The sequence below is a fragment of the Meriones unguiculatus genome, chromosome 4, assembly GCF_030254825.1.
Source record: "Meriones unguiculatus strain TT.TT164.6M chromosome 4, Bangor_MerUng_6.1, whole genome shotgun sequence".
NCBI lineage: Eukaryota > Metazoa > Chordata > Mammalia > Rodentia > Muridae > Meriones > Meriones unguiculatus.
Genome location: NC_083352.1, coordinates 5377174 through 5399538, shown reverse-complemented (window position 1 = coordinate 5399538; position 22365 = coordinate 5377174). Strand labels below are relative to the sequence as shown.

Sequence of the window (22365 nt, the reverse complement as noted above, 5' to 3'; positions counted from 1 at the left end):
TGGGACCTGGAAAGGATCATCCTGAGTGAGTTGTCCCAGAAGCAAAAAGACACACACAGTATATACTCACTCATATAAACATACAACATAGGATAAAGCCACTAAAATCGGTACATCTAAACTAAGCAAAAAAAGAGGACCCTAACTAAAACGCTCAATCCCCATCTTGAAAGGCAAAGAGGATAGACATCAGAAGAAGAAGAAAACAGGAAACAACCTTGGAACCTGCCATAGAGGGCCTCTGAAAGCCTCTGCCCTGCAGACTATCAAAGCAGATGCTGAGCCTAATGGCCAACTGTCGGGCAAAGTGAATGGAATTTTATGTAAGAAGTGGGAAATAGCAAGAGCTGGAGAGGACAGGAACTCCACAAGGAGAGCAACAGAACAAGAAAATTTGAACACAGGGAACTTCCTAGAGACTCATACTCCAACCAAGGACTATTCATGGAGATAACCTAGAACCCCTGCACAGATGTAGCCCATGGCAGTTCAGTGTCCAAGTGGGTTCCATAGTAATGGGAAGAGGGATTGCCTCTGACATAAACTGATTGGCCTGCTCTTTGATCACCTCCCCCTCAGGGGGGAGCAGACTTACCAGGCCACAGAAGAAGACAATACAGCCATTCCTGATGTGATCTGATAAACTAAGATCAGAAGGAAGGAGAGGAAGACCTCCCCTACCAGTGGACTTGGGGAGGAGCATGCATGCAGAAAGGGGAGGAAGGGTGGGAATCGGTAGGGGAGGAAGGAGGGGCTTATGGGGGGATACAAAATGAATAAAGTGTAATTAATAATAATAAAAAAATTGAAAAAAATTTTTTTCAACTTTTTAGTTTTTGTACCTAGACAACATTTCTTGGGCTCCCATCCAATTGTTTCCACCTACTCTGGTGAGGAAACCTGGTATAGGCTTTCTTTATAAAGAGAAATGGAAATGAAATAAACACATAGATTTACTGTGCTTTATATATTTCTGCACCTGATTTTCTATTAGTATTTCTCTAATGATAGGTTATTTGGTCATGACACACAGCCTGATGGTGCAGACTGAAATCACTTAACTCTTCATCCTTTGTTTCTGGTGGCAAAATCCTGAATACTGTTGCCGAGATTCCCCACTCATTTCTAGTGCTTCTTTCAAGCAAACCAAACCTGCTTGGCTTGTCCTTTGCACTTTGTCCTGTGCCTCAGGTGGCCCCACCACGACTTTCTCTATTGAAGACCTCACACGGGCTTGCCCAACACAGGGAATGCTGGCCAGTCAAAGTCCCCACAGCTGCACCCGTCCCAGCGATCTGCAGCCCCACGGCTGGGGCTTCAGACCCACGCTCGCTCAGCTGCACGCTTGCTGGGAATGCCGATGAATCTTAAATCATTTAGACACTACTTTAATATGAAACGTTTCATTTTCCTAAAAGGAACTGAGACAACACTGAAAACTCCCATTTAATTTTAATTCATGCTGTTTATTCTGCCCCTTTCCAGGATAAATATATTAAGATAAAATAGTATGATAATTTGCACGCTTTGGGGTGGGAAGAGACTTTGAAGCTGAGATGATTCTCGTTGCTATTCGCATTGATTTGTAAGAACTTTCAGATGAAAGAACGTCTTTCAAGTTCATCTCAGAGACCGTCAGCAGAACAAAGGACGGGTGCAGCCCACCACTGCATGCTCAGCACAGGGGCACTGACCACCTGGAGCTGGCTGCATTGCACACCTGGCCCTTCCTCTCCCAGCACCACACTCTACCAGGCAGGAGTGCCTACAGCACCAACTTAGCCCTAATACAGGATGACAGCGTGGGAGAGAAGGTTGGTCAAGATTCAAGACTGAATGCTGATGTTGCCCGAGTCCATCATAAAAACTCAACGCTAAACAGGGTCAATGACTGGCCCTTTCGAGGTGTGATCCGAGCTTGGACAACTCAGGATTCTTCCGTGAGATCTGATTGATAAAAATCATACTTGGAAGACTGCTTTTATAGGCATATCTTGCCTTAAGATCGTCACAGGCATCTGATGCCATTTACCTTCTGAGAATTAGGGAGAGGCAGAGAGAGAAAGAAAAGGAACGACTGGCCTCGGTTACCCTCAGGTACCAGCACTGCAGCAACTGAAGGCAGAATAATGTCAGTTCTAGACTTTCTAGGTATCAAGGATGTTTTCCAGAGAGGCAATCCAGCAATTCCATTCTGTTGAGCCACTACAAGTGATTTCTGTCTACAGCCAGCAAGGGACTCATAGAGAAGGCAAGTCAGGGTTGTTGCAGGGTGCACCCTTCCGGGACATCGGCTCACAGACACACTCATAAGACTCATATTTTTACTTGTTCTGCCTACATGTGTGTACAGTCTGTGTGCAGTATTCCCAGGAGCCAGAAGAAGGAATCAGATGCCCTGGAATGGAAGTTGCAGACATGTGTGAGCTGCCATGTGTGTGCTGGGACTCAAACCTGGGTCCACTGGAACCCAGTGCTCTTACCTGCGGAGCCACCCCTCCAGTTTGTGTGGAGGTCAGAGGACAGCCTGTGGCGACTGGTTCTGTCCCTCCATCTTGCCCGCTTCAAAGATGGAACTCAGGCAGCTGACACCCTCTGAGCCGTCTCACCGGCCACTCTGTTCTCCTTTTGCCATGGACATACATCTCACAGGATCACCAGGAATTTAAATGATACACTACATGGCATGGTCGCTACATATCTGTCAGTTTTTGAGCTTTCAGGTTTCGGGTAGCTTCCTGTTTCCTGTTCGTTATGTATTAACTGAAGATAGAACACAAAATACTCTCTCTCAATCAACTGCTATTAGACCAAGTAGTGACTGATGCCTTCTACGCTCCTGCTGTAAACTAAGCCATGGAAAGTCCAAGTCCCTGCTTACAAAGGTAGGGCTGAAACTGAAGCTCACATGCATAAGAAAGGGGCAGAGGGACAGAGGTCAGTGCGCCCTGGGGATGAAGGAGCCTGTTCCCAGAGCACAGGGCCAGCCTGGCCCTCTTAGGCCTTTTGACAGCGCCAAACTCAATCCTTGCATTTAACACTTCCTTTGTCTGAATGTGTCTGACAACTTGCTGTGAGACAAAGGTCTCTCTCTAATTATGCTTCAGGGATCAAGGAGAGGTAACGTATTTTTCTTCTTCTTCCCACATGTTTGTAATGTATGTGCACATGTGTATGTTTGTATGTGAATGTGAGCACGGGCATGCATGTGCCAAGGAGGCCACACGAAAGTCAGAGGACAACTTGAGTCCTCCCCTGCTGTGCTGTTTAAGACAGGCTCTGTGCTTGTTCACCAGTAGGCATGCCCAGCTACCCTCCCACGAACTTGCAGGGCGTTTTCTCCCTGTAAGGACACGAAGATTGCAGGCACATGTGGCTTCATCCGGATTTATAACTGTTTTTCCTGCAGAGCCATCTCCCAGGCCTTACAAAGAACACACCAGTCAACATTCGTCTCCCCCTGCCCTTTGGCGTGGAACAGCTCTCTGTTCAGCCACAGCTGCAGCAACAGAACGTGTCTGGGACCAACCATAAAGCATGTGTCCGTTTACTCCCTCAGACACTAACTTAGCCACTCATTCAAATGTGTGTTAAGAGGCTGCTAAAAGGGAAGCTCAGCATTTAATCAAGTCCCCATTAGTCATCCTGTGGCTTATCAGCTAAGAAAAAGGGAGTGTCACTGAGCCATAGCCAGACAGAGACATGATAAGAGAGACGACACCAAGATAAAGAGGAACTGGAGACTGACCTGGGATTGGTCCTGAAGTCTCTGCAAGGGACAGTGAAACTTATCCAAAGGGGTTTGGACAGCCTTCTCTCTCCACCAGCCACACTGGCTGCATCTGTAATCTGAATTCCCATCAGCAGGGGACACAAGGCCATGTCCTGCTAGGCAGAGCTTACACCAGCTTCTCAGGGACAATTACCTATGACATGCTTCATGAGGAGCTGGTGAGGTGACTGAGAACAAAGTAAGAGAGGAAGCATGTGGCTCTGCCCACATTCAACCCACAGATGTCTGTGATGCTGGCCTCGGTCGAGCCCTGTCATGCTGAACTTAAAAGGTGATGGTGTTGGGAGTAAAGAAACAGGAGCTGGAAATTTGGGAGACACTTCCATCTTGAAAGAGTGTCATGCTCTTCAATAAAAAGGCATAGAAATGTTTTTTGCATCCATGAGGCATGTCTGTCATTAATTTTGCATTTGCTGCTAACTCATTCAATCAGTAGCTTTCTCTCCTGCCTTTGTCACTGGAAAGAAGAGGAACAGCCAGCTGATCTCACAAACCAGTCATTAATTTGCATTTTCCTCCCCTGCCATTCCTCATTTCTAGATAATAAATAATTCAAGTCTCTTAATCTCCCTTCTTTAGAGAATCCTTTAGCTTCTCGCCTTTAATTAATCTCAAAATTCCTTACTCTCAGCAAAAGACCTTTAAAAATCAAATAAACAAAACAGGACAGCAGTTCCATGCACCGCTGACTCATGCAGGTTCATCAGAGTGTTTTGTTTGCATTTTATTATCTTTGTATATAGAGAACTTCTAGCTAGATTTCTTAGCCATAAGGATTCCTTGACCTCTCCAATATGACCTCTGGATAGTGTCCTGAGTGCACAATACAGCTTCAAGGGCCTTGGTTGGTGAAGCACTTACATGCAACTCAAAGCTACATAAAGCATTCATCCCTCCAGAAAGCAGTGGACGAAATCTCTGGTTGGAAGCTCCAGTGTTCACTGATGGCTGTTCTCACACAATGGCACACTAGAAGCACGAGGCTTAGGTTCCACTCTGGCCTTCATTCATCCACAGCAGTGTGCGAACACGGCTCCCTTGACATCAGTGATCACTGACTCCCATCTTTCTAGCAGTTATTGCGGTGATGGGAGTGTTGAAGCGGTGGGATCACTTTCTTTCCACCAGCAAGCGTAAGATGCCAGCAGAGTAATGAAGTACAGCACCAATACAAACCTTCCACGGGTTTTCTTTCACTCCCTGTGGAGACTGAACTTCAGCCCTTCATATTCTCATTGATGGCTCCAGACATACAATGAGAGCTAGATGGATTCTGGTGTTCAAAGCCAAGGAGGAGGTCCACAAGACACTTGTGATCCTCTGTTGCTAGTGATCACCCCTGCAGTATACTCCCTATCTTAAGATAGGTGCTTTTAAGCACTAAGTCCCTTCTCCGTTTATGCCCATGTGAGCTAAGTGCTCAAGTGTTTCATATACTCACTCTATCCTGTGATATCATTGGCTTGAACTTGACTTCCATTTCCCTATTGGCTCTTCTGCGTGTGTAGGCCATGAATGAGACCCCCTGAGCACGCTCCTCATGCACAGTCCTGTCACTTCTGCATACACTGCTTGTGTGTTTTTCCTGTGTTCTCCTTTGAAGACCTCTCAACACCTTTGTAGATGTGACAAAGGATTTGTAGATGTGTAGGCTTTTTAACAAATAAACAAACGAAATCCTTGAAATCCTTGTGGATGTGTAGAGGTGCCTGCCTGGCGCCTCTGACCTGAACCATTTCTTTTCCGGATGTCGATTTTCTCTCTTTTCTCACTGTAGTTGTCGACAGAGTAGTAAAGAGCCCCATCTCTGCCACAGACATCTCCCCTTTGAGCGTTAGTCTAGTGCAACACCATGTGTACAGCCCTGTACACAACAGCATCTAGGCGGCTCTCCCTGAGCTCCTCCAGCCTGTGCTGAGCCTGGCCCTTTGCCATGTTCCCACAGGAAGCTCACTAATACTACCACAAACTTCCAAGCCTGGCCCAAGACCGCGTGGGATTGGTTCCAATTCTCTTTTAAATTCATACTTTCTTTCTTCCTCAGGCATGTAAGTTATCGCAGGCGCCACTCATGAGCTTCCTGAACACTGCTGCTGTGCCCTTCCGATTATTTTTCACACATGATCTCCCTATGCAGATCTTTGATTCTTCTTCTTCTTTTCTTCTTCTTCTTCTTCTTCTTCTTCTTCTTCTTCTTCTTCTTCTTCTTCTTTTCTTCTTCTCCTTCTTCTTTTTCTTTTTTGCTGCTGCTGCTGCTTCTATCCCTTCTCCTATTCTTCTTATTGGACTTTTTTTTCTTCATCATCATTCTGAGTTATTATAGCGAATAAAAACCCAAAACAAGGCAGCTCACTGGGAATACCATTGCACAAAGCTAGAAAAAGATATTAATCTCATAAAATGCTCACAACACAGGATAGAATAGTGTGATAGACCACAGAGTGGCTTATCCAAGAGCTCATACTATTCAATAGAGGAACTTAAAGATATGGAAACTGTTAAAATCCCAAGTAAGAACTCAAAAGTCCAGTTTTTATTATGAATAATCTCATACAGCATTCAAATAAGCAAATTAATACAATTAATATGTTGCACAAGACCTGGAAGAAAAACTTAATAACTATGAGGAGACATTCAGCAAATAGGGTTTCTAACAAGTAAAACAAATGGAAATCCTTGAAATGAATCAACAGATCAAATGAAAAGCTCTCCAAAATTGTTGCCAATAGAACAGGCCAAGTGGGGAAAACATCAGGTGTCGAAGACACAGTTAAGGTGTAAAAGAAAACACAAGGCGACAGTTATGTCTTGTGGTTCAAGGGCCAAACCTATGGATCTGTGATGCAGAAGAAGGAACCAAGGCACAGCATAAAACTGTAGAAATCCTATTCAGTGAATTATATCAGAAATTCTCCCAAATCTGGGCAAGACCCAAACATCTCAGTACAGAAGAAATGAAGAACCCTGCAGACATGACCAGAAAGGAACCTCTCTTTGTTATATAATAGTTAAAATACTAAAAGTGAAAGCCGGAGCAGCAATCTGAGAGCTCATGTCTTAAGACTGTAAGCGGGAAGCAAAGAATGGCTGGGAATGGCTGCTTGTGGCTTTTGAAACTTCAAAGCCCACCTTCAGTGACAGATTTTCTCCTGCAAGGCAACACACAGGCAGCACCATCAGCCAGGACCAAACATTCCGATGCCTGAGAATGTGGGGAGGCATGCATTCAACCATCACAAAACCCACGTGTAAACACGCCTCATTTAAACCACTGCAAACGCTCAAGTGTAAACAGGCTCCCTCTCCAATTAAAGTACTAAACTGGTTGAATGGAAAAGCAAACAAACAAACAAAGAAAAAACAAGGTCTAACTATTTGATGTTGCAAGAAACTCCCCATCCTGATACAGTCATAGAGACCGAAAGTGAACAGGTCAAAGGTGACATCCTAAGTAACTGGAGTCTGAAACCCAGCAGTAGTAGTTACACATGGGACAAAGCACACACCACACTGGAACTAGTCAGAGGGCATAGTGATTCTTATGTATTAATGAGGTGACCCAACGACAAACATGTGTGTCATTAACTTTGATAATGACAGTTTCATAAGTCCCTGATTTCTAGACATAATGGACAGACAGATCTAGATCCAACAGTAATGGGTGGCTTCAGGACCCCATGATCACCAGCACACGAACCATCCAGGTAAAAATCCAACAGGGATGCGTCAGAGTTCATCCCTCCACTCCTAGGTCATATGCTCTGAGCATGTGTCTACAGGACATTCCACTGAGTTGTTGAACACACATTTTCCTCAGCAGGCTATGACTATGACATGTCTTTAAAAATCACAGTGTAGGCCATAAAGCAATACTTAAAATGCATAAAAAGAATGAAATGATGTCTGCTATCCAATCAAATCATATTGCAATAAAGTGGTAAGTCAGAAACAGAAAGCCTATATGAGATACTAAAACATGTAGAGCTTGAATAATATGATATTGAATGATTGGGGCATCATTTAAATGATAAGTGAAGATTTTAAAAACATCCCTAAAACATGAGAACAAAATTCATTATTTCACACAATTTTATATGCAGAAGAGTAACACAAAAGAAAGAAAAAAATAACATGTCTAAGGAGAACTTCCAAAGGCCTTTTAAAAATAGCTTTGCACCCCAATTCGAGACTCAGGTCACTGGCAATTTCCACAAATTTTTTATAAACATCAGGTCTTGCTACTTTTAAGAATCAGTTTGTTTATACGTGTTTATTCTTTTTTTTTAAATTCTTTATTAGTTACACTTTATTCACTTTGTATCCCTCTCATGGTTCCCTTCCTTCTCCTGCCCCAATCCCTCCCTTCCTCCACCCTCTGCACACATGCCCCTCCCCAAGTACACTGATAGGGGAGGTCTTCTTTTGCTTCCTTCTGGCCCTAGTCAATTAGATCTCATCAGGAGTGGCTGCATTGTCTTCTTCTGTGGCCTAGAAATGCTGCTGCCCCCTCAGGGGGAGGTAATTAAAGAGCAGGCCAATCACTTTATGTCAGAGACAGTCCCTGTTCCTCTTACAATGGAACCCACTTGGATACTGAACTGCCATGGGCTACATCTGTGCAGGGGTCTTAGGTTATTTCCATGCACGGTCCTTGGTTGGAGTATCAGTCTCAGGAAAGACCCCCGTGCTCAGATTTTTGGTTCTGTTGCTCTCCTTGTGGAGTTCCGGTCCTCTCCAGATCTTACTGTTTCTCACTTCTTTCCTAAGATTCCCTGCACTCTCCCCAAAGGTTGCCCATAAGTCTCAGCATCTCCATTGATAGTCTGCAGGGCAGAGCTTTTCAGAGGTCCTCTGTGTCAGGCTCCTGACTTGTTCCCTCTTTTCTCCTTCTTCTGATGTCCATCCTCTTTGCCTTTCTGGATAGGAATTGAGCATTTTAGCAAGAGTCCTCCCTCTTGATTAGTTTCTTTAGGTGTACAGATTTTAGTAGGTTTATCTCATTGGCACAGGAGACAACTTCCTGAACAGAACACCAACAGCAACAGGCTCTAAGAGCAACAATCAATAAATGGGACCTAATGAAACTGAAAAGCTTCTGTAAAGCAAAGGACAGTCAGAAAAAAACGACTGCCTACAGATTGGGAAAGGATCTTCACCAACCCTATATCTGACAGAGGACTAATATCCAGTATATATAAATAACTCAAGAAGTTAAACAGCAACAAGTCAAGTAATCCAATTAAAAAATGGAGTAGAGAGCTAAACAGAGAATTCTCAATAGAGGAATATCGAATGGCAGAGAAACACTTAAAGAAATGTTCAACATCCTTAGTCATAAGGGAAATACAAATCAAAATGTCTCTAAGATTTCACCTTACACCCATCAGAATGGTTAAGATCAAAAACTCAAGTGACAACACATGATGGAGAGGATGTGGAGAAAGGGGAACCCTCCTCCACTGCTGGTGGAAATGTAAACTTGTACAACCACTCTGGAAAGCAATCTGGCACTTCTTCAGACAACTAGGAATAGCACTTCCTCAAGATCCAGCTATACCACTCCTAGGCATATATCCAAAAGAGGCTCAAGTACACAATAAGGACATTTGCTCAACCATGTTTGTAGCAGTCTTATTTGTAATAGCCAGAAACTGGAAACAGCCCAGATGCCCCTCAACTGAAGAATGGATGCAGAAATTGTGGTATATCTACACAATGGAATATTACTCAGCAATAAAAAAACAAGGAAATCATGAAATTTGCAAGTAAATGGTGGGACCTGGAAAGGATCATCCTGAGTGAGCCAGTCCAGAAGCAGAAAGACACACACGGTATATACTCACTCATATAGACATGTGTTTATTCTTTTTCTCACTGACCTGATGCTTTCAAGGGAGCAAGGACATTAGCTGTGTCCTTAGCTGTGTATCCACGCTACAAATCAACAGGAGTTCAGTAGAGATTTCTTGAATGAATGAGTCAGGAATGGAACGCAAAATGAAGAAAACTGGAGAAAATGAAATACGCCCATCTTAGTCAAGAGAGAATGTTGTGATTATGTCCTTAAAGTTAAGAATAGACACCTTTTACTCAACAAACAATAAAAGAAAGAGAAAAGGAGAAGAGGAAAAAGAAAGAGGAGAGAGGGGGGAAAAGAGAGAGAGAGAGAATATCGCATTAGAACACCAGATGTCAAGTAAGGATGTAGGCGTGGGCCCATCCAGATACAATGGCCAGCCTTTAATAATGCAGTGCCAACACAGAGGTCTGCAGAGCCATATGGTCAGACCCCTGGGACACAAACAGCCCAGGACATCCTTGAAAGTCTGTGTGAAAGTCCTGTGCTTGGAGACTAAACAGCAGACACACACAAACAAAACTTTATTGTGCAATGCTTTCCTCAACCCTGCTTCACGACCTAAGAGGAACACACACACACACACACACACACACACACACACACACTCACACATGCATGCACACACATGCATCCATGTTCACACACACTAGTAAGAAACACAGAGGGATTTTTGTTTGTTTATTTGTGGCTGCTACTATAATGATCTGAGGCTGCAGATGTCCGGGCAGCAACACACTCAGCGACTGCTCTTTTTCTTAACTGCGGTGTGTTTGTTACCTTCAGATTTATCACTCTTACAAGAACGTCATTTACTTTAATGATATTTCATACTGGGTTCTAGTCCCAGACACCACATGATTTCTCACAACTATCTGTAATGTCAGACTGTTTGGCCTCTGAGGTTCTAGATATGTGTAGACACACGTGCAGGCAAAAACACTGTGCACATAAAAATAGGTATAAGAATGAAAATGTATCCATGAAGGTGTGTGACACACAGGGTGTGTGACAGACAGGACGTCACACCTGTGACTTGGATGGCATGTATTTATGGAGGCATGATGTCTCATGCCACAAACAGAGGAAGTGAACAAAAATTTTTGAGACGTGTCAAGGCCATGTGCTAGGAGGAAGCCAGTAACTGAGGCAGAGTCAGTTATCATCAACTTTAGAGAAAGCCTTCACAGGCAGCCCTCTGAGTTCAAGGCCAGTCTGGTCTACAGAGCTAGGTCCAGGACAGCCAGGGCTACATGAAGACATCCTTTAAAAAGAGAAAAGAGAAAGCCTAAGATGAACAAAGGCAGGTATCAAGTTGGAAGTCACATGACAGGAGGATAGCAGGCCTACTATTGCCGAGCTTCTCCAGGAAGGTGAGTCCACGTGGCTTCAGAGTCAGCAAGACCACAGCAGAACCAGCCACTGGAGCAGGGAGAGGGCCGTGAGTGTAGGACACATCACGCTGTGGCAATCAAAGAACATAGGTGGATTTGAGGAGATGGAAAACTCACTCCTGTTTACTCATGAGGAATCTGGTGTCACAGGAGATGCAGAGATGGCAGGAGCAGGTGGGGCCTGTCAAGGGAACAGGCTCAGGTGAACACTGGCTTTGCTTCCCAGGGAGCACGCTTGCTATTACGGGAGAGGAGTCTTCAAAAAGTTTACAGGCACGCACCTCTGCAGCAGCAGACCGAGACTGACAGGGATCCAGGAAGCAGGCCTGTGCCATCAGTCTGTCCTCACTCTTCTATCCTTTCCTGATCATGCCACCACCATTTTGCCAGACAGACAGGCGGGGAAATAACACTCAATATTATGAAGCCATTTGTCACTTCAGTGAGACAGAGGGTGGTGGGGGAAAGAGCTGGGTGAGCTCAGTTACTGACCCTAGGCTGTGGGAATGGGCTGGGGGCCAGTGAAGACAGCCAGGCCAGGGCTCTGTGAGGTGGAGCACAGGAGCATCGCTGCCCAGAGGCTCCTGGACAGTGAGCAGAATGTTCGGCGGGCAGAAGGGCAGAGTGGTCACTTGTTAGAGGCTCATTTGTGAGCGTGAGGGGCTGGAGGGTGGGAAGGCGACCTTGTCTTACATGGACAATTTCGGCTAGGGCCTTGTTTCTGTGGTGAATCAGCAGCCTGGGGAACATTGACCATGGACAACCATAACCTCCTTCCTGTCCATCAGTGATGAACTTTAACCTTCCTCCTATCGTCTTGCATGCACACACTCAGAGAAAGAATGGACGCTCAATTGGAAAAGGCTTGGGAGGTGAGAAAAGTACAGAGGTAGACAGAGGCTGCTGCTCCCTTCAGCTAAGGAGAAAGCAAAAGTGTTTCAGAAAACATGGGACCATTGCTCTCCAGATCCAGTTCTCCTTCCCGATGACCCTGAACTTAGTCACATGACTGAGCACGGTGCCCATCGTCCCGGCCTGCCGACCCCAGGCACAGCACAGGATGACTATGCCACAGATGTGTCCAGTCGCAGAAGGACGACGTCTGACCACAGGTGCCCTCACCATCTGCGCGATTTTCCCACTGACTCAACCTCCACAGCAAAAGTTTTGCTCTAGTCTTAAACGTTAATATGTAAGCTGTATCAGGTACACAAAGTCCATTCTCATGCCAAAGAGAATGACAGGGGTAGAGCACAGATTGGAAACTATTTACCTCCCTGAGTATTTGCTCACACTGCCTGCGCGTGCTCTTTCTCTGATGATAAGAACAACAGCTGCTGGCTGTGATTTTCTTTGTTTTGGCTTTTTCCTTGAGGCTTATTTTATTTTTAATTATGTGTCTGCATGTCTGCTCTCTTCTGCTTGGCCTTGAAGGTAAGCATAGTAGGGTGACACAACAGGGACATAATGCAAATGGAATCATAGAGGAGGGCAGGGAGGAGAGTGAGTGAGCTCGGGGAACGAGAGACATGTGCCTCGCCGAGCACAAGGCCACAAAAGCGGACGAAGCATCAGAAGCAAAATCGTGGGAAGTATCCGGTGACTCCTGCACTGTGAACTGTTGTTGTCATCAATAAGCTTCCTCACTTGTTCCCCTCACTCTACTCATTTCATGCTGCCACCAAAGAGCACAACGCTCTAACACCACACAGTGAAACCCAGCTTCTGCAGTCTGCAGTGCAGGCTGGCACTGGAGGGCAGTCCCTCTTGGTCGCTAGTGGCTCAGGAAATAGCTGAATCGTTAGTAAGCGCTTCCTAATTGCTCTGGTAAATTCATCGGGAATGATCCCCCCCCCCCCCGAGTGCTTGAAACATTTTCATTAACGAACATTATTAACTCATTAAACTCATTATCTCTGCTTTCATCTCTTATGGCGACCAATGGTAAGACTTGCCTAAAGCATTTAGTTTGGTGCCTCTTTCAAGGGTCTGAATTTCCAGTCATGTAATATACTTGAAGGCATTAAGATGAAGCAGGAGGGCAGGCTCATGCGTGGCTGGCCACCACCAGCTCTTCAGGACTCCGTCCCACGGAGCTCCTGCCTGTGCCCGCTCCTCCAGGTGTGCTCATCTGCAGTGAGCCAGGGCTCCCTGGTGAAATGACGCAGAGGGTTTGGGGAATCCCCTCTGCGGAAGCCCGACAGGCACACGACAGCCCCCTGCTGGTGCAGTTCAGTGAAAGCCAGCCAGGGTGCCGCACAATGTGTGTTACCAGGTCAGTCATGCCAGACTTAAGGGGTTAACGGCTGCTCCACCTTTCTCAAAGATGCTGCAGGCTCAGGGCTCCATCAGTTAAAGACCTAATTGCCAAACATACGGGCTGAGCAGTGCTTTTTTTTTTTGTTTGTTTGTTTGTTTGTTCTAGAAGCAAGGCTTCAGAACTAGGCATTTTTATTTTAATAATCAGGGGCTACCACCCTCTTGTCTATCATCCAACAAAAATAAGATCTAGACAACTAATTTTTTCTCAAACATATTTTTTTAAGTCTCCTTTAGGAAAAAATTTAGGATCCCTTTAAACCACGTTCCCTCGACAAGAGGCTTAATTAACATTGGCATGTCCTTGTCAGCAACACGCACAATCTTACCAGAAATCTGTCCTGCAGCAACATCTCCTATCACTGTGAGATCGTGACATAAATGTGCAGAAGTTTGCAGGAGTGCTATGGGAAAAGAATGAATTGCATCCAACAGGGTGTGTTTGCTGTGAACGTGTCCTCTCCGTCCTTGTCACTAGCAGAGAAGGTTTGGGTGCAAGTAGCATCTAGCTCAGAGCACCCTGCTGGAATCCCAATATTAAGGAAAGCCACAAGGACAGCTGCTGGCTGACTACTCTGCACTTCTGAGCATCAGCGCAGCGCCTGGGCGCAGCATCTCTGCAAGGTGAAGGGCACAAGGACAAAACTCCCCAGCCAAGGATAGCCCGGACACAGGCTGAGCAGCTGAGCACTGAGTGGGACCACAGCAGCGAAACTTGAAAGTGAGATAAATCATCAAGTGACTCCAGCCATGCACTAGCCAAATAAGTTGTACACACATTATCCAAATGCCTAATAGTGTGGGAATCCTTAAACAACTTTGCTTTACATATTTCTTTCCTTCTCAGTTTTTTTTATATCCTACAGATCCTTTTAAAAATGCATTGTCTTAAAGATTTTTCACACTCCAGAATTTAGATTAAAAAAATGAATTATTCCAGAATCAGAGATGAAACAGAACGCAGCCTGCCCTTCACAGTCACCAATTTCACCCGTCTGTATGCCACACACCAGAACACCTGCCTTAATGCTGGCATATGTTTAAAATAAAGCTTGAAGAGACAAACGTATTCACACACAAGTCAGCAAGCCTACTTACAGCACTTGATAAAATGATAGTGAGACATCGTCTCTCCTCAAGCACGAATCCTGCTATGGGTCCCAGCATTCTCTTCCGCTATGACGGCTGTCCCCAGGAAATGCATAATTTAGGGTCCCTGCTCAGGTAACGGTGCACTTCAGAATGCATTGCTGAACAGAGGCTCCCGTTCATGCTCGTGCAGAAAGCATCAACTCATTTTCATTCGGCAGCTGGAGTTGAGAGCAGCCCCCGGGGTGGCTTGAGCCGCCACCGATGCCCGCGCTACCTAGCGCCCTTGATTGACACACTCCAGTGCTACAGTCCTGGGAAGGGTCGCTCTAATTGGTGCTCACGTGCGGCTACAGCCTGCTGCTAGCGTGGAGGTGTGCTGCACTGCGGCTCTCCCTCCCAGTCCTGCCTGCTAATGGCTCCTCCACAGCTTTCAAAGACCAGGAGACTACGCTGATGAGTGGGCAGGAGGGAGATGCTACCCGAGATCCGGAATCCTCCTGGTGCTCCCTGCCGGTGCCCCGATGGGACTGGATTCCGAGCTGGTGGCCAAGCTCGCTATTCTTAGTTGCCACCAGTTGCTGTGTGTGAATATGAAATGGACAGCAGAAGCTCAAAATAGAACCCCTCTTAGGAAGAGGGCGCTTTGATCTGCCTCTCGCCAGGAAGCGTTCTCACAAGGCATCCTCTTGGTTATCTGTGCAGAATGCGAAATTTAAATTACCCACAGAAATATGTTGATTTGCACAGCTTGAAAATTTAGGATTTTGCTACCTCTGCAAACTGCAGTGAATTAAACTGCACAACCCAAGCGAGTGAAGGAAGTTTGCCCGGCTGCAATCAGAAGGGAGCACATGTTCTCCCAGACTCTACTGTAATGGGGCAAATACCATATTTTAATATCTAGTTATGCAGAAAAGGTCACATGTAAGTCACTTACAAATGAAAATGTGTAAGTGATTATTTTCTAAGTTAATGTATTTGTATTCTAACAATATTTTTATTTAGTCTTTGAGAATTTTATACAATATATATTGATCATATTCTTTGCCTCCCCCAACTCTCCACCCACTCAACTTTATGCTCTCGCTCCCTTTAAAAAATCATGGAGTCCGACTTATGCTGTTTAAGTATTTTTGAGTATGGGGTCTGCCATGGAGTGGTTGGAAGAAATTGATTTTCCCTCTCCCAGTTTAAGGTGAGTTAGCATATAACATGTGGACCAACACTCGACCTGGACAGCATATGATCTATGTGTTTGCACTCTGTATCCAGTGGCCCTGCCACACTTTAACCTACTTTCTCCAGCATTAGGAAGGAGACTTCCACCCTTCATTCCATTCAGTAGTTACAGACCCTATCACCTATGACCTGTAACAGGTTGGGTGATTTTCAGGAATAAAAATGTGTCGTGAAGGGTCTGAAATGCAGCATTTATAGTCAAGGATAGTGTAGAGTACTTTTTAAATTTCTTTGTGCAAGGTTTTGCACTGTTGCAGTAAGAAGCAGAGGCTGTACATACCTCTTATGGACCGGCAAGAGCAAGGCCCCTTCCTCTTAACTCAGGGCAGGGATCTGCACGCACAGCGATTCTGCATCCACTGGAGTACTGGCCAGCCTCTTTCAGGAACTTCCTGCTGTGTAGCTAGCCTTACCACAGTGACAGACTCTGCTGTCTGCATTCCTCTCTACACCTGAAGACTCTGGAACCTGCGTGCCTCTGGATGCACACAGTCAGCCCGCCCTCCAACAATGGAGTTCTGTGATTCACTCCCTAAACTGAAAACCGTGACTCCAGAAGGCATTACTTGCAGTATGGCTGACTGGTCCCTAGTGATCTATTTTAAACAAGTTAAACCCTCTGGCAGAACTCCGACCTAAGCACATCCCTGCCGTCAGGGTGTTCACTGATGAGATGCAGAGTCACACCAATCAGGTGCACCCAGGGCGTAAGAAGCAATAGGACCAGGGAAACAGGCCCAGAAACTGTGTAGAGGAGAGACACTAGACACAGACACTCTGAGGAAGCAGATGAATGCTTCACTCTGCTTCATGGGCATGAGCTGTGTGTGAGGTGTGCACGAGCTGTGTGGGAGGTGTGCACGAGCTATGCACAATCTGTAAAAAATGAGGTGTGCGTGAGCTGTACAAGAGATGGACAGACACAGCAGGAGATGTGTCTGAGCTTAGTGTACTAGTCACTTCCATACATTCTAAGGTTGCCTTATATTAGACTTTAGAACTTTGTGCTCATGTTGTGAACCTTTGGGGACATGCATGGCCGAAAAGAGATGCATTTGTATTTTCCCGTCACAATCAAACAAGAACTAGTTCCTTATTCGAGAGAAGAATATGGTGGGAACATAGATCATACTAACATAGATTGGATTAACTTTCATAACATGGGACAAAGGGTGTCTTAAAATTTATTACATTTCTTGAAATTTATCTTTCCTAAGAAACCCAGCTCTGGAAGGGATCATACAGGCCACATCACAGCTCTTTGAATCACATATTTTATGGATAATATCAGATTTGACAGCAGCAGTGAGACAGAGCTGAGCTGGAAAGGGTATGCTCCTAGGAATTCATTTCCGTTGCGGAATTGGTCATTAGGCACAATGTTAAATACAAGCATTTGGACAGAGCAGTTGTTCCCATCGCGGGGCACTTCACAACTAATAACGCAGTTAGTTTGTTATTCTGCAGCATTTTTACAATACCCCATTGTTGTCAGTGAAAATGTCAAGACTATTTCAACAAGCACTTTTCGTTGATTATGCATCAAACAACTGTTCACACTATTTCTGACACAAGCACATGCTAATTTTACTTCTAAATGTAATAATTATTATATACCAGACATTTTTTTCAAATAAACTTGATCATTCCCCAACTTAACAACAAAAGAAAGAAAGAAAGAAAGAAAGAAAGAAAGAAAGAAAGAAAGAAACCATGCCGACAAGTATTTAACTGTATACACTTGCTCAGGAAGTGAATTTACTGTGCCCCAGATCAGATACATAGAACCCGAGTTCCAGGCTGTACAAGGTGGGATCCAGGTTTCCAATCTTTTGATAGTTCCTCATCCAACAGTTCATGGATTTTTGACATACTATTCAATGATGGAATTAGAGACTGAAGCCCTCAGTCATCACTACTGTTAGAGCGTGTGAGCTGAGTGCTGTGACAGTCCCCTTCATTATCATCTCGACGTGGTTTAGATACCCTAACAGACACAGCTCCAAGTCTCTGTAGAGGCATTTCCAGAGACGAGTTTAGCTGAGGAGGGAAGACCACTTTCAATGTGAGAGTCATCATCATACGGAAGACAAAGGAAAAGGAAGGAGGCTAACTAAAGACCAGCATTCCACTCTCCAATTCCTGCGTATCGATGCAATGCGGCCAGAGTCTCAGGCCTCAGCTGCCACCATGCCCTTCCAAGCAGGATGGACCACACACCCTCAGCCTCTGAGCTAAGGCATCCCTTCCTCCTGTAAGTACTTCTTGCCAGAAGTTTTTGTGTAAGCAACAGGAAAAGTCACTGATACAGCAGACCACAACAGCAACAGCACCCCACCCCCACCATGAAGATATGAACTGCTCACAGCAGGCCTGCCATGTTGTAAAACCAAACTCTGAGACAGGGGCATCCTTCCTCAATTCCAGAAACAGGCTGAGGCTTCACACAATGATGAAAAAATTTAAGGACCTGCAAAAAATGTGAAGCACACCACCATTACCAAGACACTGGGAAAGGCATGTTCAGGCCTTCTGTGACCAAAACTAGAGGCTTCTGGGTGGATGGGGTCTGAGCTCACCTGTAGTCACAGCTTTAGTCTAATGATTTCAGGCCCCTGTAGGCTTACACGGTCTTTCCCCAAAAAGCAGCCAAGAGGGCGTACTGCAGCTGGCTCTCGATCTGCAACTTTAGCTGACACTGTTGCTGGAGCCTGGATCAGTCTCCTGTCTCTGCTTGAGCTCCCGTCCTTGCTGCACCCACTTCTGAGGCTGACACTGAACTCAAATTGTCCATTAGACCGAGGCTGTCAGACACGGGTCAGCACAGAGCTCCACATACACCCGAGGCAACAATGGCCATTGATGTTATCCGTAGACAGACCTGGACAAAGGGAGGGAAATTAAAGCACAGATTCGCCTGGCAGAGTGCAGACATACTAAGCAAGGGTTTCAAGTCTCAGAGAGAATGTGTTACATCAGAACACACACTGTCCTCACCACCTATTCTACTGTCTTTGTAGAGCAGTGATGTAGAAGAAGAAAGCATGTCCAAGACTGCTGAAAACAAGGCATTTATATGAGCCTTGATGAGTACACAGGACTTCCAGAGGTTTGCTGGGTGTTCCCATCACTCGTTCAGGCATCTGGTCACCCACATGCCTCTTGAAAAATTTTCCTGTAATGGGAATATTTTTTCCATCTTCTCTAGTATCTAGGCAGGAATATTTGTAAGGCATTTGTATTTTCCTTTCACTTAAATTGCAAAACAAACTTTGAAATTTCCGCAGCATGTGTGTTAAGATGAACCAGAAGGGAGGACCCCACACTCTCTCACATATGAATTTGAAGTTGACCCCACATTTTTTATCCTAAAGTGAATCAAAGCAGAATAGTGTTAGCATATGACTGTGGCTGTGTGTGTGTGTGTGTGTGTGTGTGTGTGTGTGTGTATGCACTGTGTGGAAAAGCAAAGGAGTCACTGAATATTCTCTGCCTCTTCACTCCTTCTGAGGAAAAAAACAGTTGTTTGTTTGCTGAAAATAATACAAGATTTCCTGAAGAAGATCATATAAGTTTTGAAGGAGCTGTATACAGAAATCTCTTTCCATATTTTCAACTGATATAAATATTGGGCTGTAGAACATACACATGCCTGTTTATTTATATGCATGCATGTGTACATATTTACACACACACACACAGTGGGAGCTTGGCTGGCCTCAGATGCTCCTACCTTTCCTCCAGGTGCTGGAATTCCAGGAGCATGCCTCTGTGTTTAGCTACAATCATGCCTTGTTTATTAGTGTTAACTTAATTAGCCAGCTACTTGCCTGCTTACACACAGATTTACTTATTCGATTTCTATAAATCCTTCAGATTTTATATCAAGCCCATTTAGCCTACACTTGTATTAGCTTAAACTCATCTCACATTCTGGCAATCCTGTACTTATTTATTTTTCCCTTGTATGAATCCATTCAGTGTTTCAGTATAGTGCTTTGTATGTTTCTTACTGTTGAATGAAAGCCTCTTTCTTGCTAGGTATTGTCTGAAGCTAAATTCTCGAGTTTTTCTTATTTCGAATAAAGTATAAAATATCACTGAACAATCAGGTCACAAGGAGAGAACCAGAAGGTGACAACCTCTTGTAGCATTTGCCACTAGAGGCCTTGTGGGGGGTGTTTTACTGAAGGCAGAAGACAAGACGTTTATTACCACAGGATCTGCAGCAGTGAAGAGCAAAGGAGGAAACGAGTAAGGAAGCAGAATCTCGTCTTTCCTTCATGGGAATGTCCATGAAGCAAGTGGACCTAGCATGTCTGACATTAACACTGAACAGGAAGTCTCCTTCAACCTTATTACAGGGAGGGAGGTGAGTTTGACTTCCTTCTTCTAAGTGATTTCCCTAGCTGCAGATCCCCTTTTGCGTTACCACGGTGAAGCCCTGGCTCTAGACAGGTCCCAAAATTTTAACAATATTTTAAAGGATCTGGAAAAAGACATGTACTATGAAACATCTGAATTTGAAATGGTATTTAACCATTTTCTCAAGTTAAAGTACACAGCTATACCACTCCTGGGAATATAACCAAAAGATATTCTACCATACAGCAAGGACATTTGTTCAGCCATGTTCACAGCAGCTTTATTCATAATTACCAGAATCTGGAAACAACCCATATGTCCCTCAACCTAGCAATGGATAAAGAAATGGTGGTACATCTATACAACAAAATACCATTTGGCTATTAAAAACAAGGAAATCGTGAAATTTTCAGGCAAATGGATGGATCTGGGAAAGATCATTCTGAGAGGTAATCCAGACCCAGAAAGACACAGATGGTATATACTCACTCACAAACAGATTTAGCCACACAGTACAGGACACTACACTACAATCCACAGACCTAAAGAAGCTAAATAACAAGGAGGACACCAGGGAGAATGCTTAATTCTCATTCAGAAGGGCAAATAGAATAGACACCAGACGTGGATGAAGAGAGGGAACAGGATGGGAACCTACCATATACGCCCTCTGAAAGACTGCAACCAGCAGGGGATCAAAGCAGAAGCTGAGACTCACAGCCAAACTTTGGAAAGAGCACAGGGAAGAGTGGGGAATAGAAGGACCAGAGGGGACAGGAGCTCCATAAGAAGACCAACAGAGCCAAAAAATCTGGTCCCAGGGGGGCCTGCTGAGACTGATACTCCAACCAAGGGCCATGCATGGAGAGGACCTAGAACCCCTGCTCAGATGTGGCCCATGGCAGCTCAGTCTCCCTGTGTGTTCCCTAGTAAGGGGAGCAGGGGCTTTCTCTGATATGGACTCTGTTGCCTGCTCTTCGATCCCTTACCCCTGGTGAGGCAGCCTTGCCAGGCTACAGAGGAAGAGAATCCAGAAAGTCCTAATGAGATAGTCTGGGGTTGGTAAGGGAGAAGGGCTCCCCTTTCTGAGGACTAGGGGACCAGGATAGGGGGAAACAAGGAAGGAGGGTGGGACTGGGAGGAGAAAAGAGAGGGGACTATGACTAGAATGTAAAGTGAATAAACTTATAAAAGAGGGAAACAGGGAGAGAGAGAATATTAAGTGCAAAGCTTTTCAGAATTTTTAGTGCTTTCGGGTGGGCACTTGGTCCTTACAACTTAGTGATGGGAGTAGCCTGTAGCCTGAGTGATTATCGGGACTTGCTGCTCCAAATGTAGCCTGGTTCTTTCTGTCTGTGTCGTGGGGTCAGGAGGTCAAGGAGCTTGGCAGCGTTGATGTGTTGTCTGGAGAGCCAGTCTGAGAGGACAAGATGGTGTTGTACCCTGAGATGTGAATACTGTAGCCCTAAAGCTGGTTAGGCCTGAGAGTATCTGCCTCCCTCTGACTTCCCCTCCTTTTCTCTCCCTCTCCCCTCCCCCTCAGCAGGTAGACCGATGTATCAGCCACTTGCAGAGGCTTACAGTCTTCTGATGCAGTGGTTTCTCTGTGGTTCATCCCACTGCCCACACACACAGCAGCTGGCTTCCATGCTCTGCTCTGTAAGAAGAGGGCTGCAGTGGAACAAGGCAAGAAAGCTGTTTTCCAAATCCCTGAATCATGACCCGGGGCTTTGTGTTGTCTGTTACTCTCCCTCTCTTCAGCTCTACTTTCTTCTGTCTCTGCCCCCTACCTCCTCATCCTCTTCTCTCTCCCTCTCTACTTAGAGCCTGAGGTGTTTTGAAGAGTTTAGAGATAAACAACAGTCCTGTGTTGATTCTGCCTGCACTGGGTAAACACGACTGTGTGCAATGAGCAAACCATAATTCCAATGTACTAGGCATTTTTGTAAGCAAGTCTTAAGGATCCACTCAGCTAATCCTCAAAATGGAGTATCGTAGAGACCGCTATTACTCTTTATGTTTGTAACAAGTCAAGGAACTAAGGCACGAAGACTAAGCAAAGTGTATGGGTATTCAAGCATGTAAGAGCAAGACCAGATTCGCCATGAAGTCCCCACACCAGGGTCCAGTTTGGCCATGGAGGAGTCCTACATCGCATCCGGGGTCAATGCCATTTTTAAAATGACTTTTGGATACCACGTGTCATGTGCTGCGACTCCTGGCATCCACTTCCCTTCTTTCTGCCAGGTTTGTTCCGACTTTCTTTTTCTTTTAGCACCCTCCTTGCCCTTCTGTTCCTCATGAAC

At 45.1% G+C, this 22365-nt stretch overlaps 1 protein-coding gene across 2 annotated transcripts in view; it reads right to left on the bottom strand.

Annotated features, from left to right (window-relative positions):
* Myo16 (myosin XVI) overlaps positions 1-22365 on the bottom strand; it is a 450668-nt gene that overhangs the window by 342238 nt on the left and 86065 nt on the right. The window contains exon 1 of one of the 2 annotated variants that reach the window (XM_060381366.1): positions 14462-15068. The exons of the other annotated variant lie outside the window; for it this stretch is intronic. Coding sequence (XP_060237349.1) covers positions 14462-14489 — 28 coding nt within the window. The 5' untranslated portion in view covers positions 14490-15068. Of the gene's footprint in view, positions 1-14461; positions 15069-22365 lie in introns of those variants that run through there. 2 annotated transcript variants of the gene reach the window in all.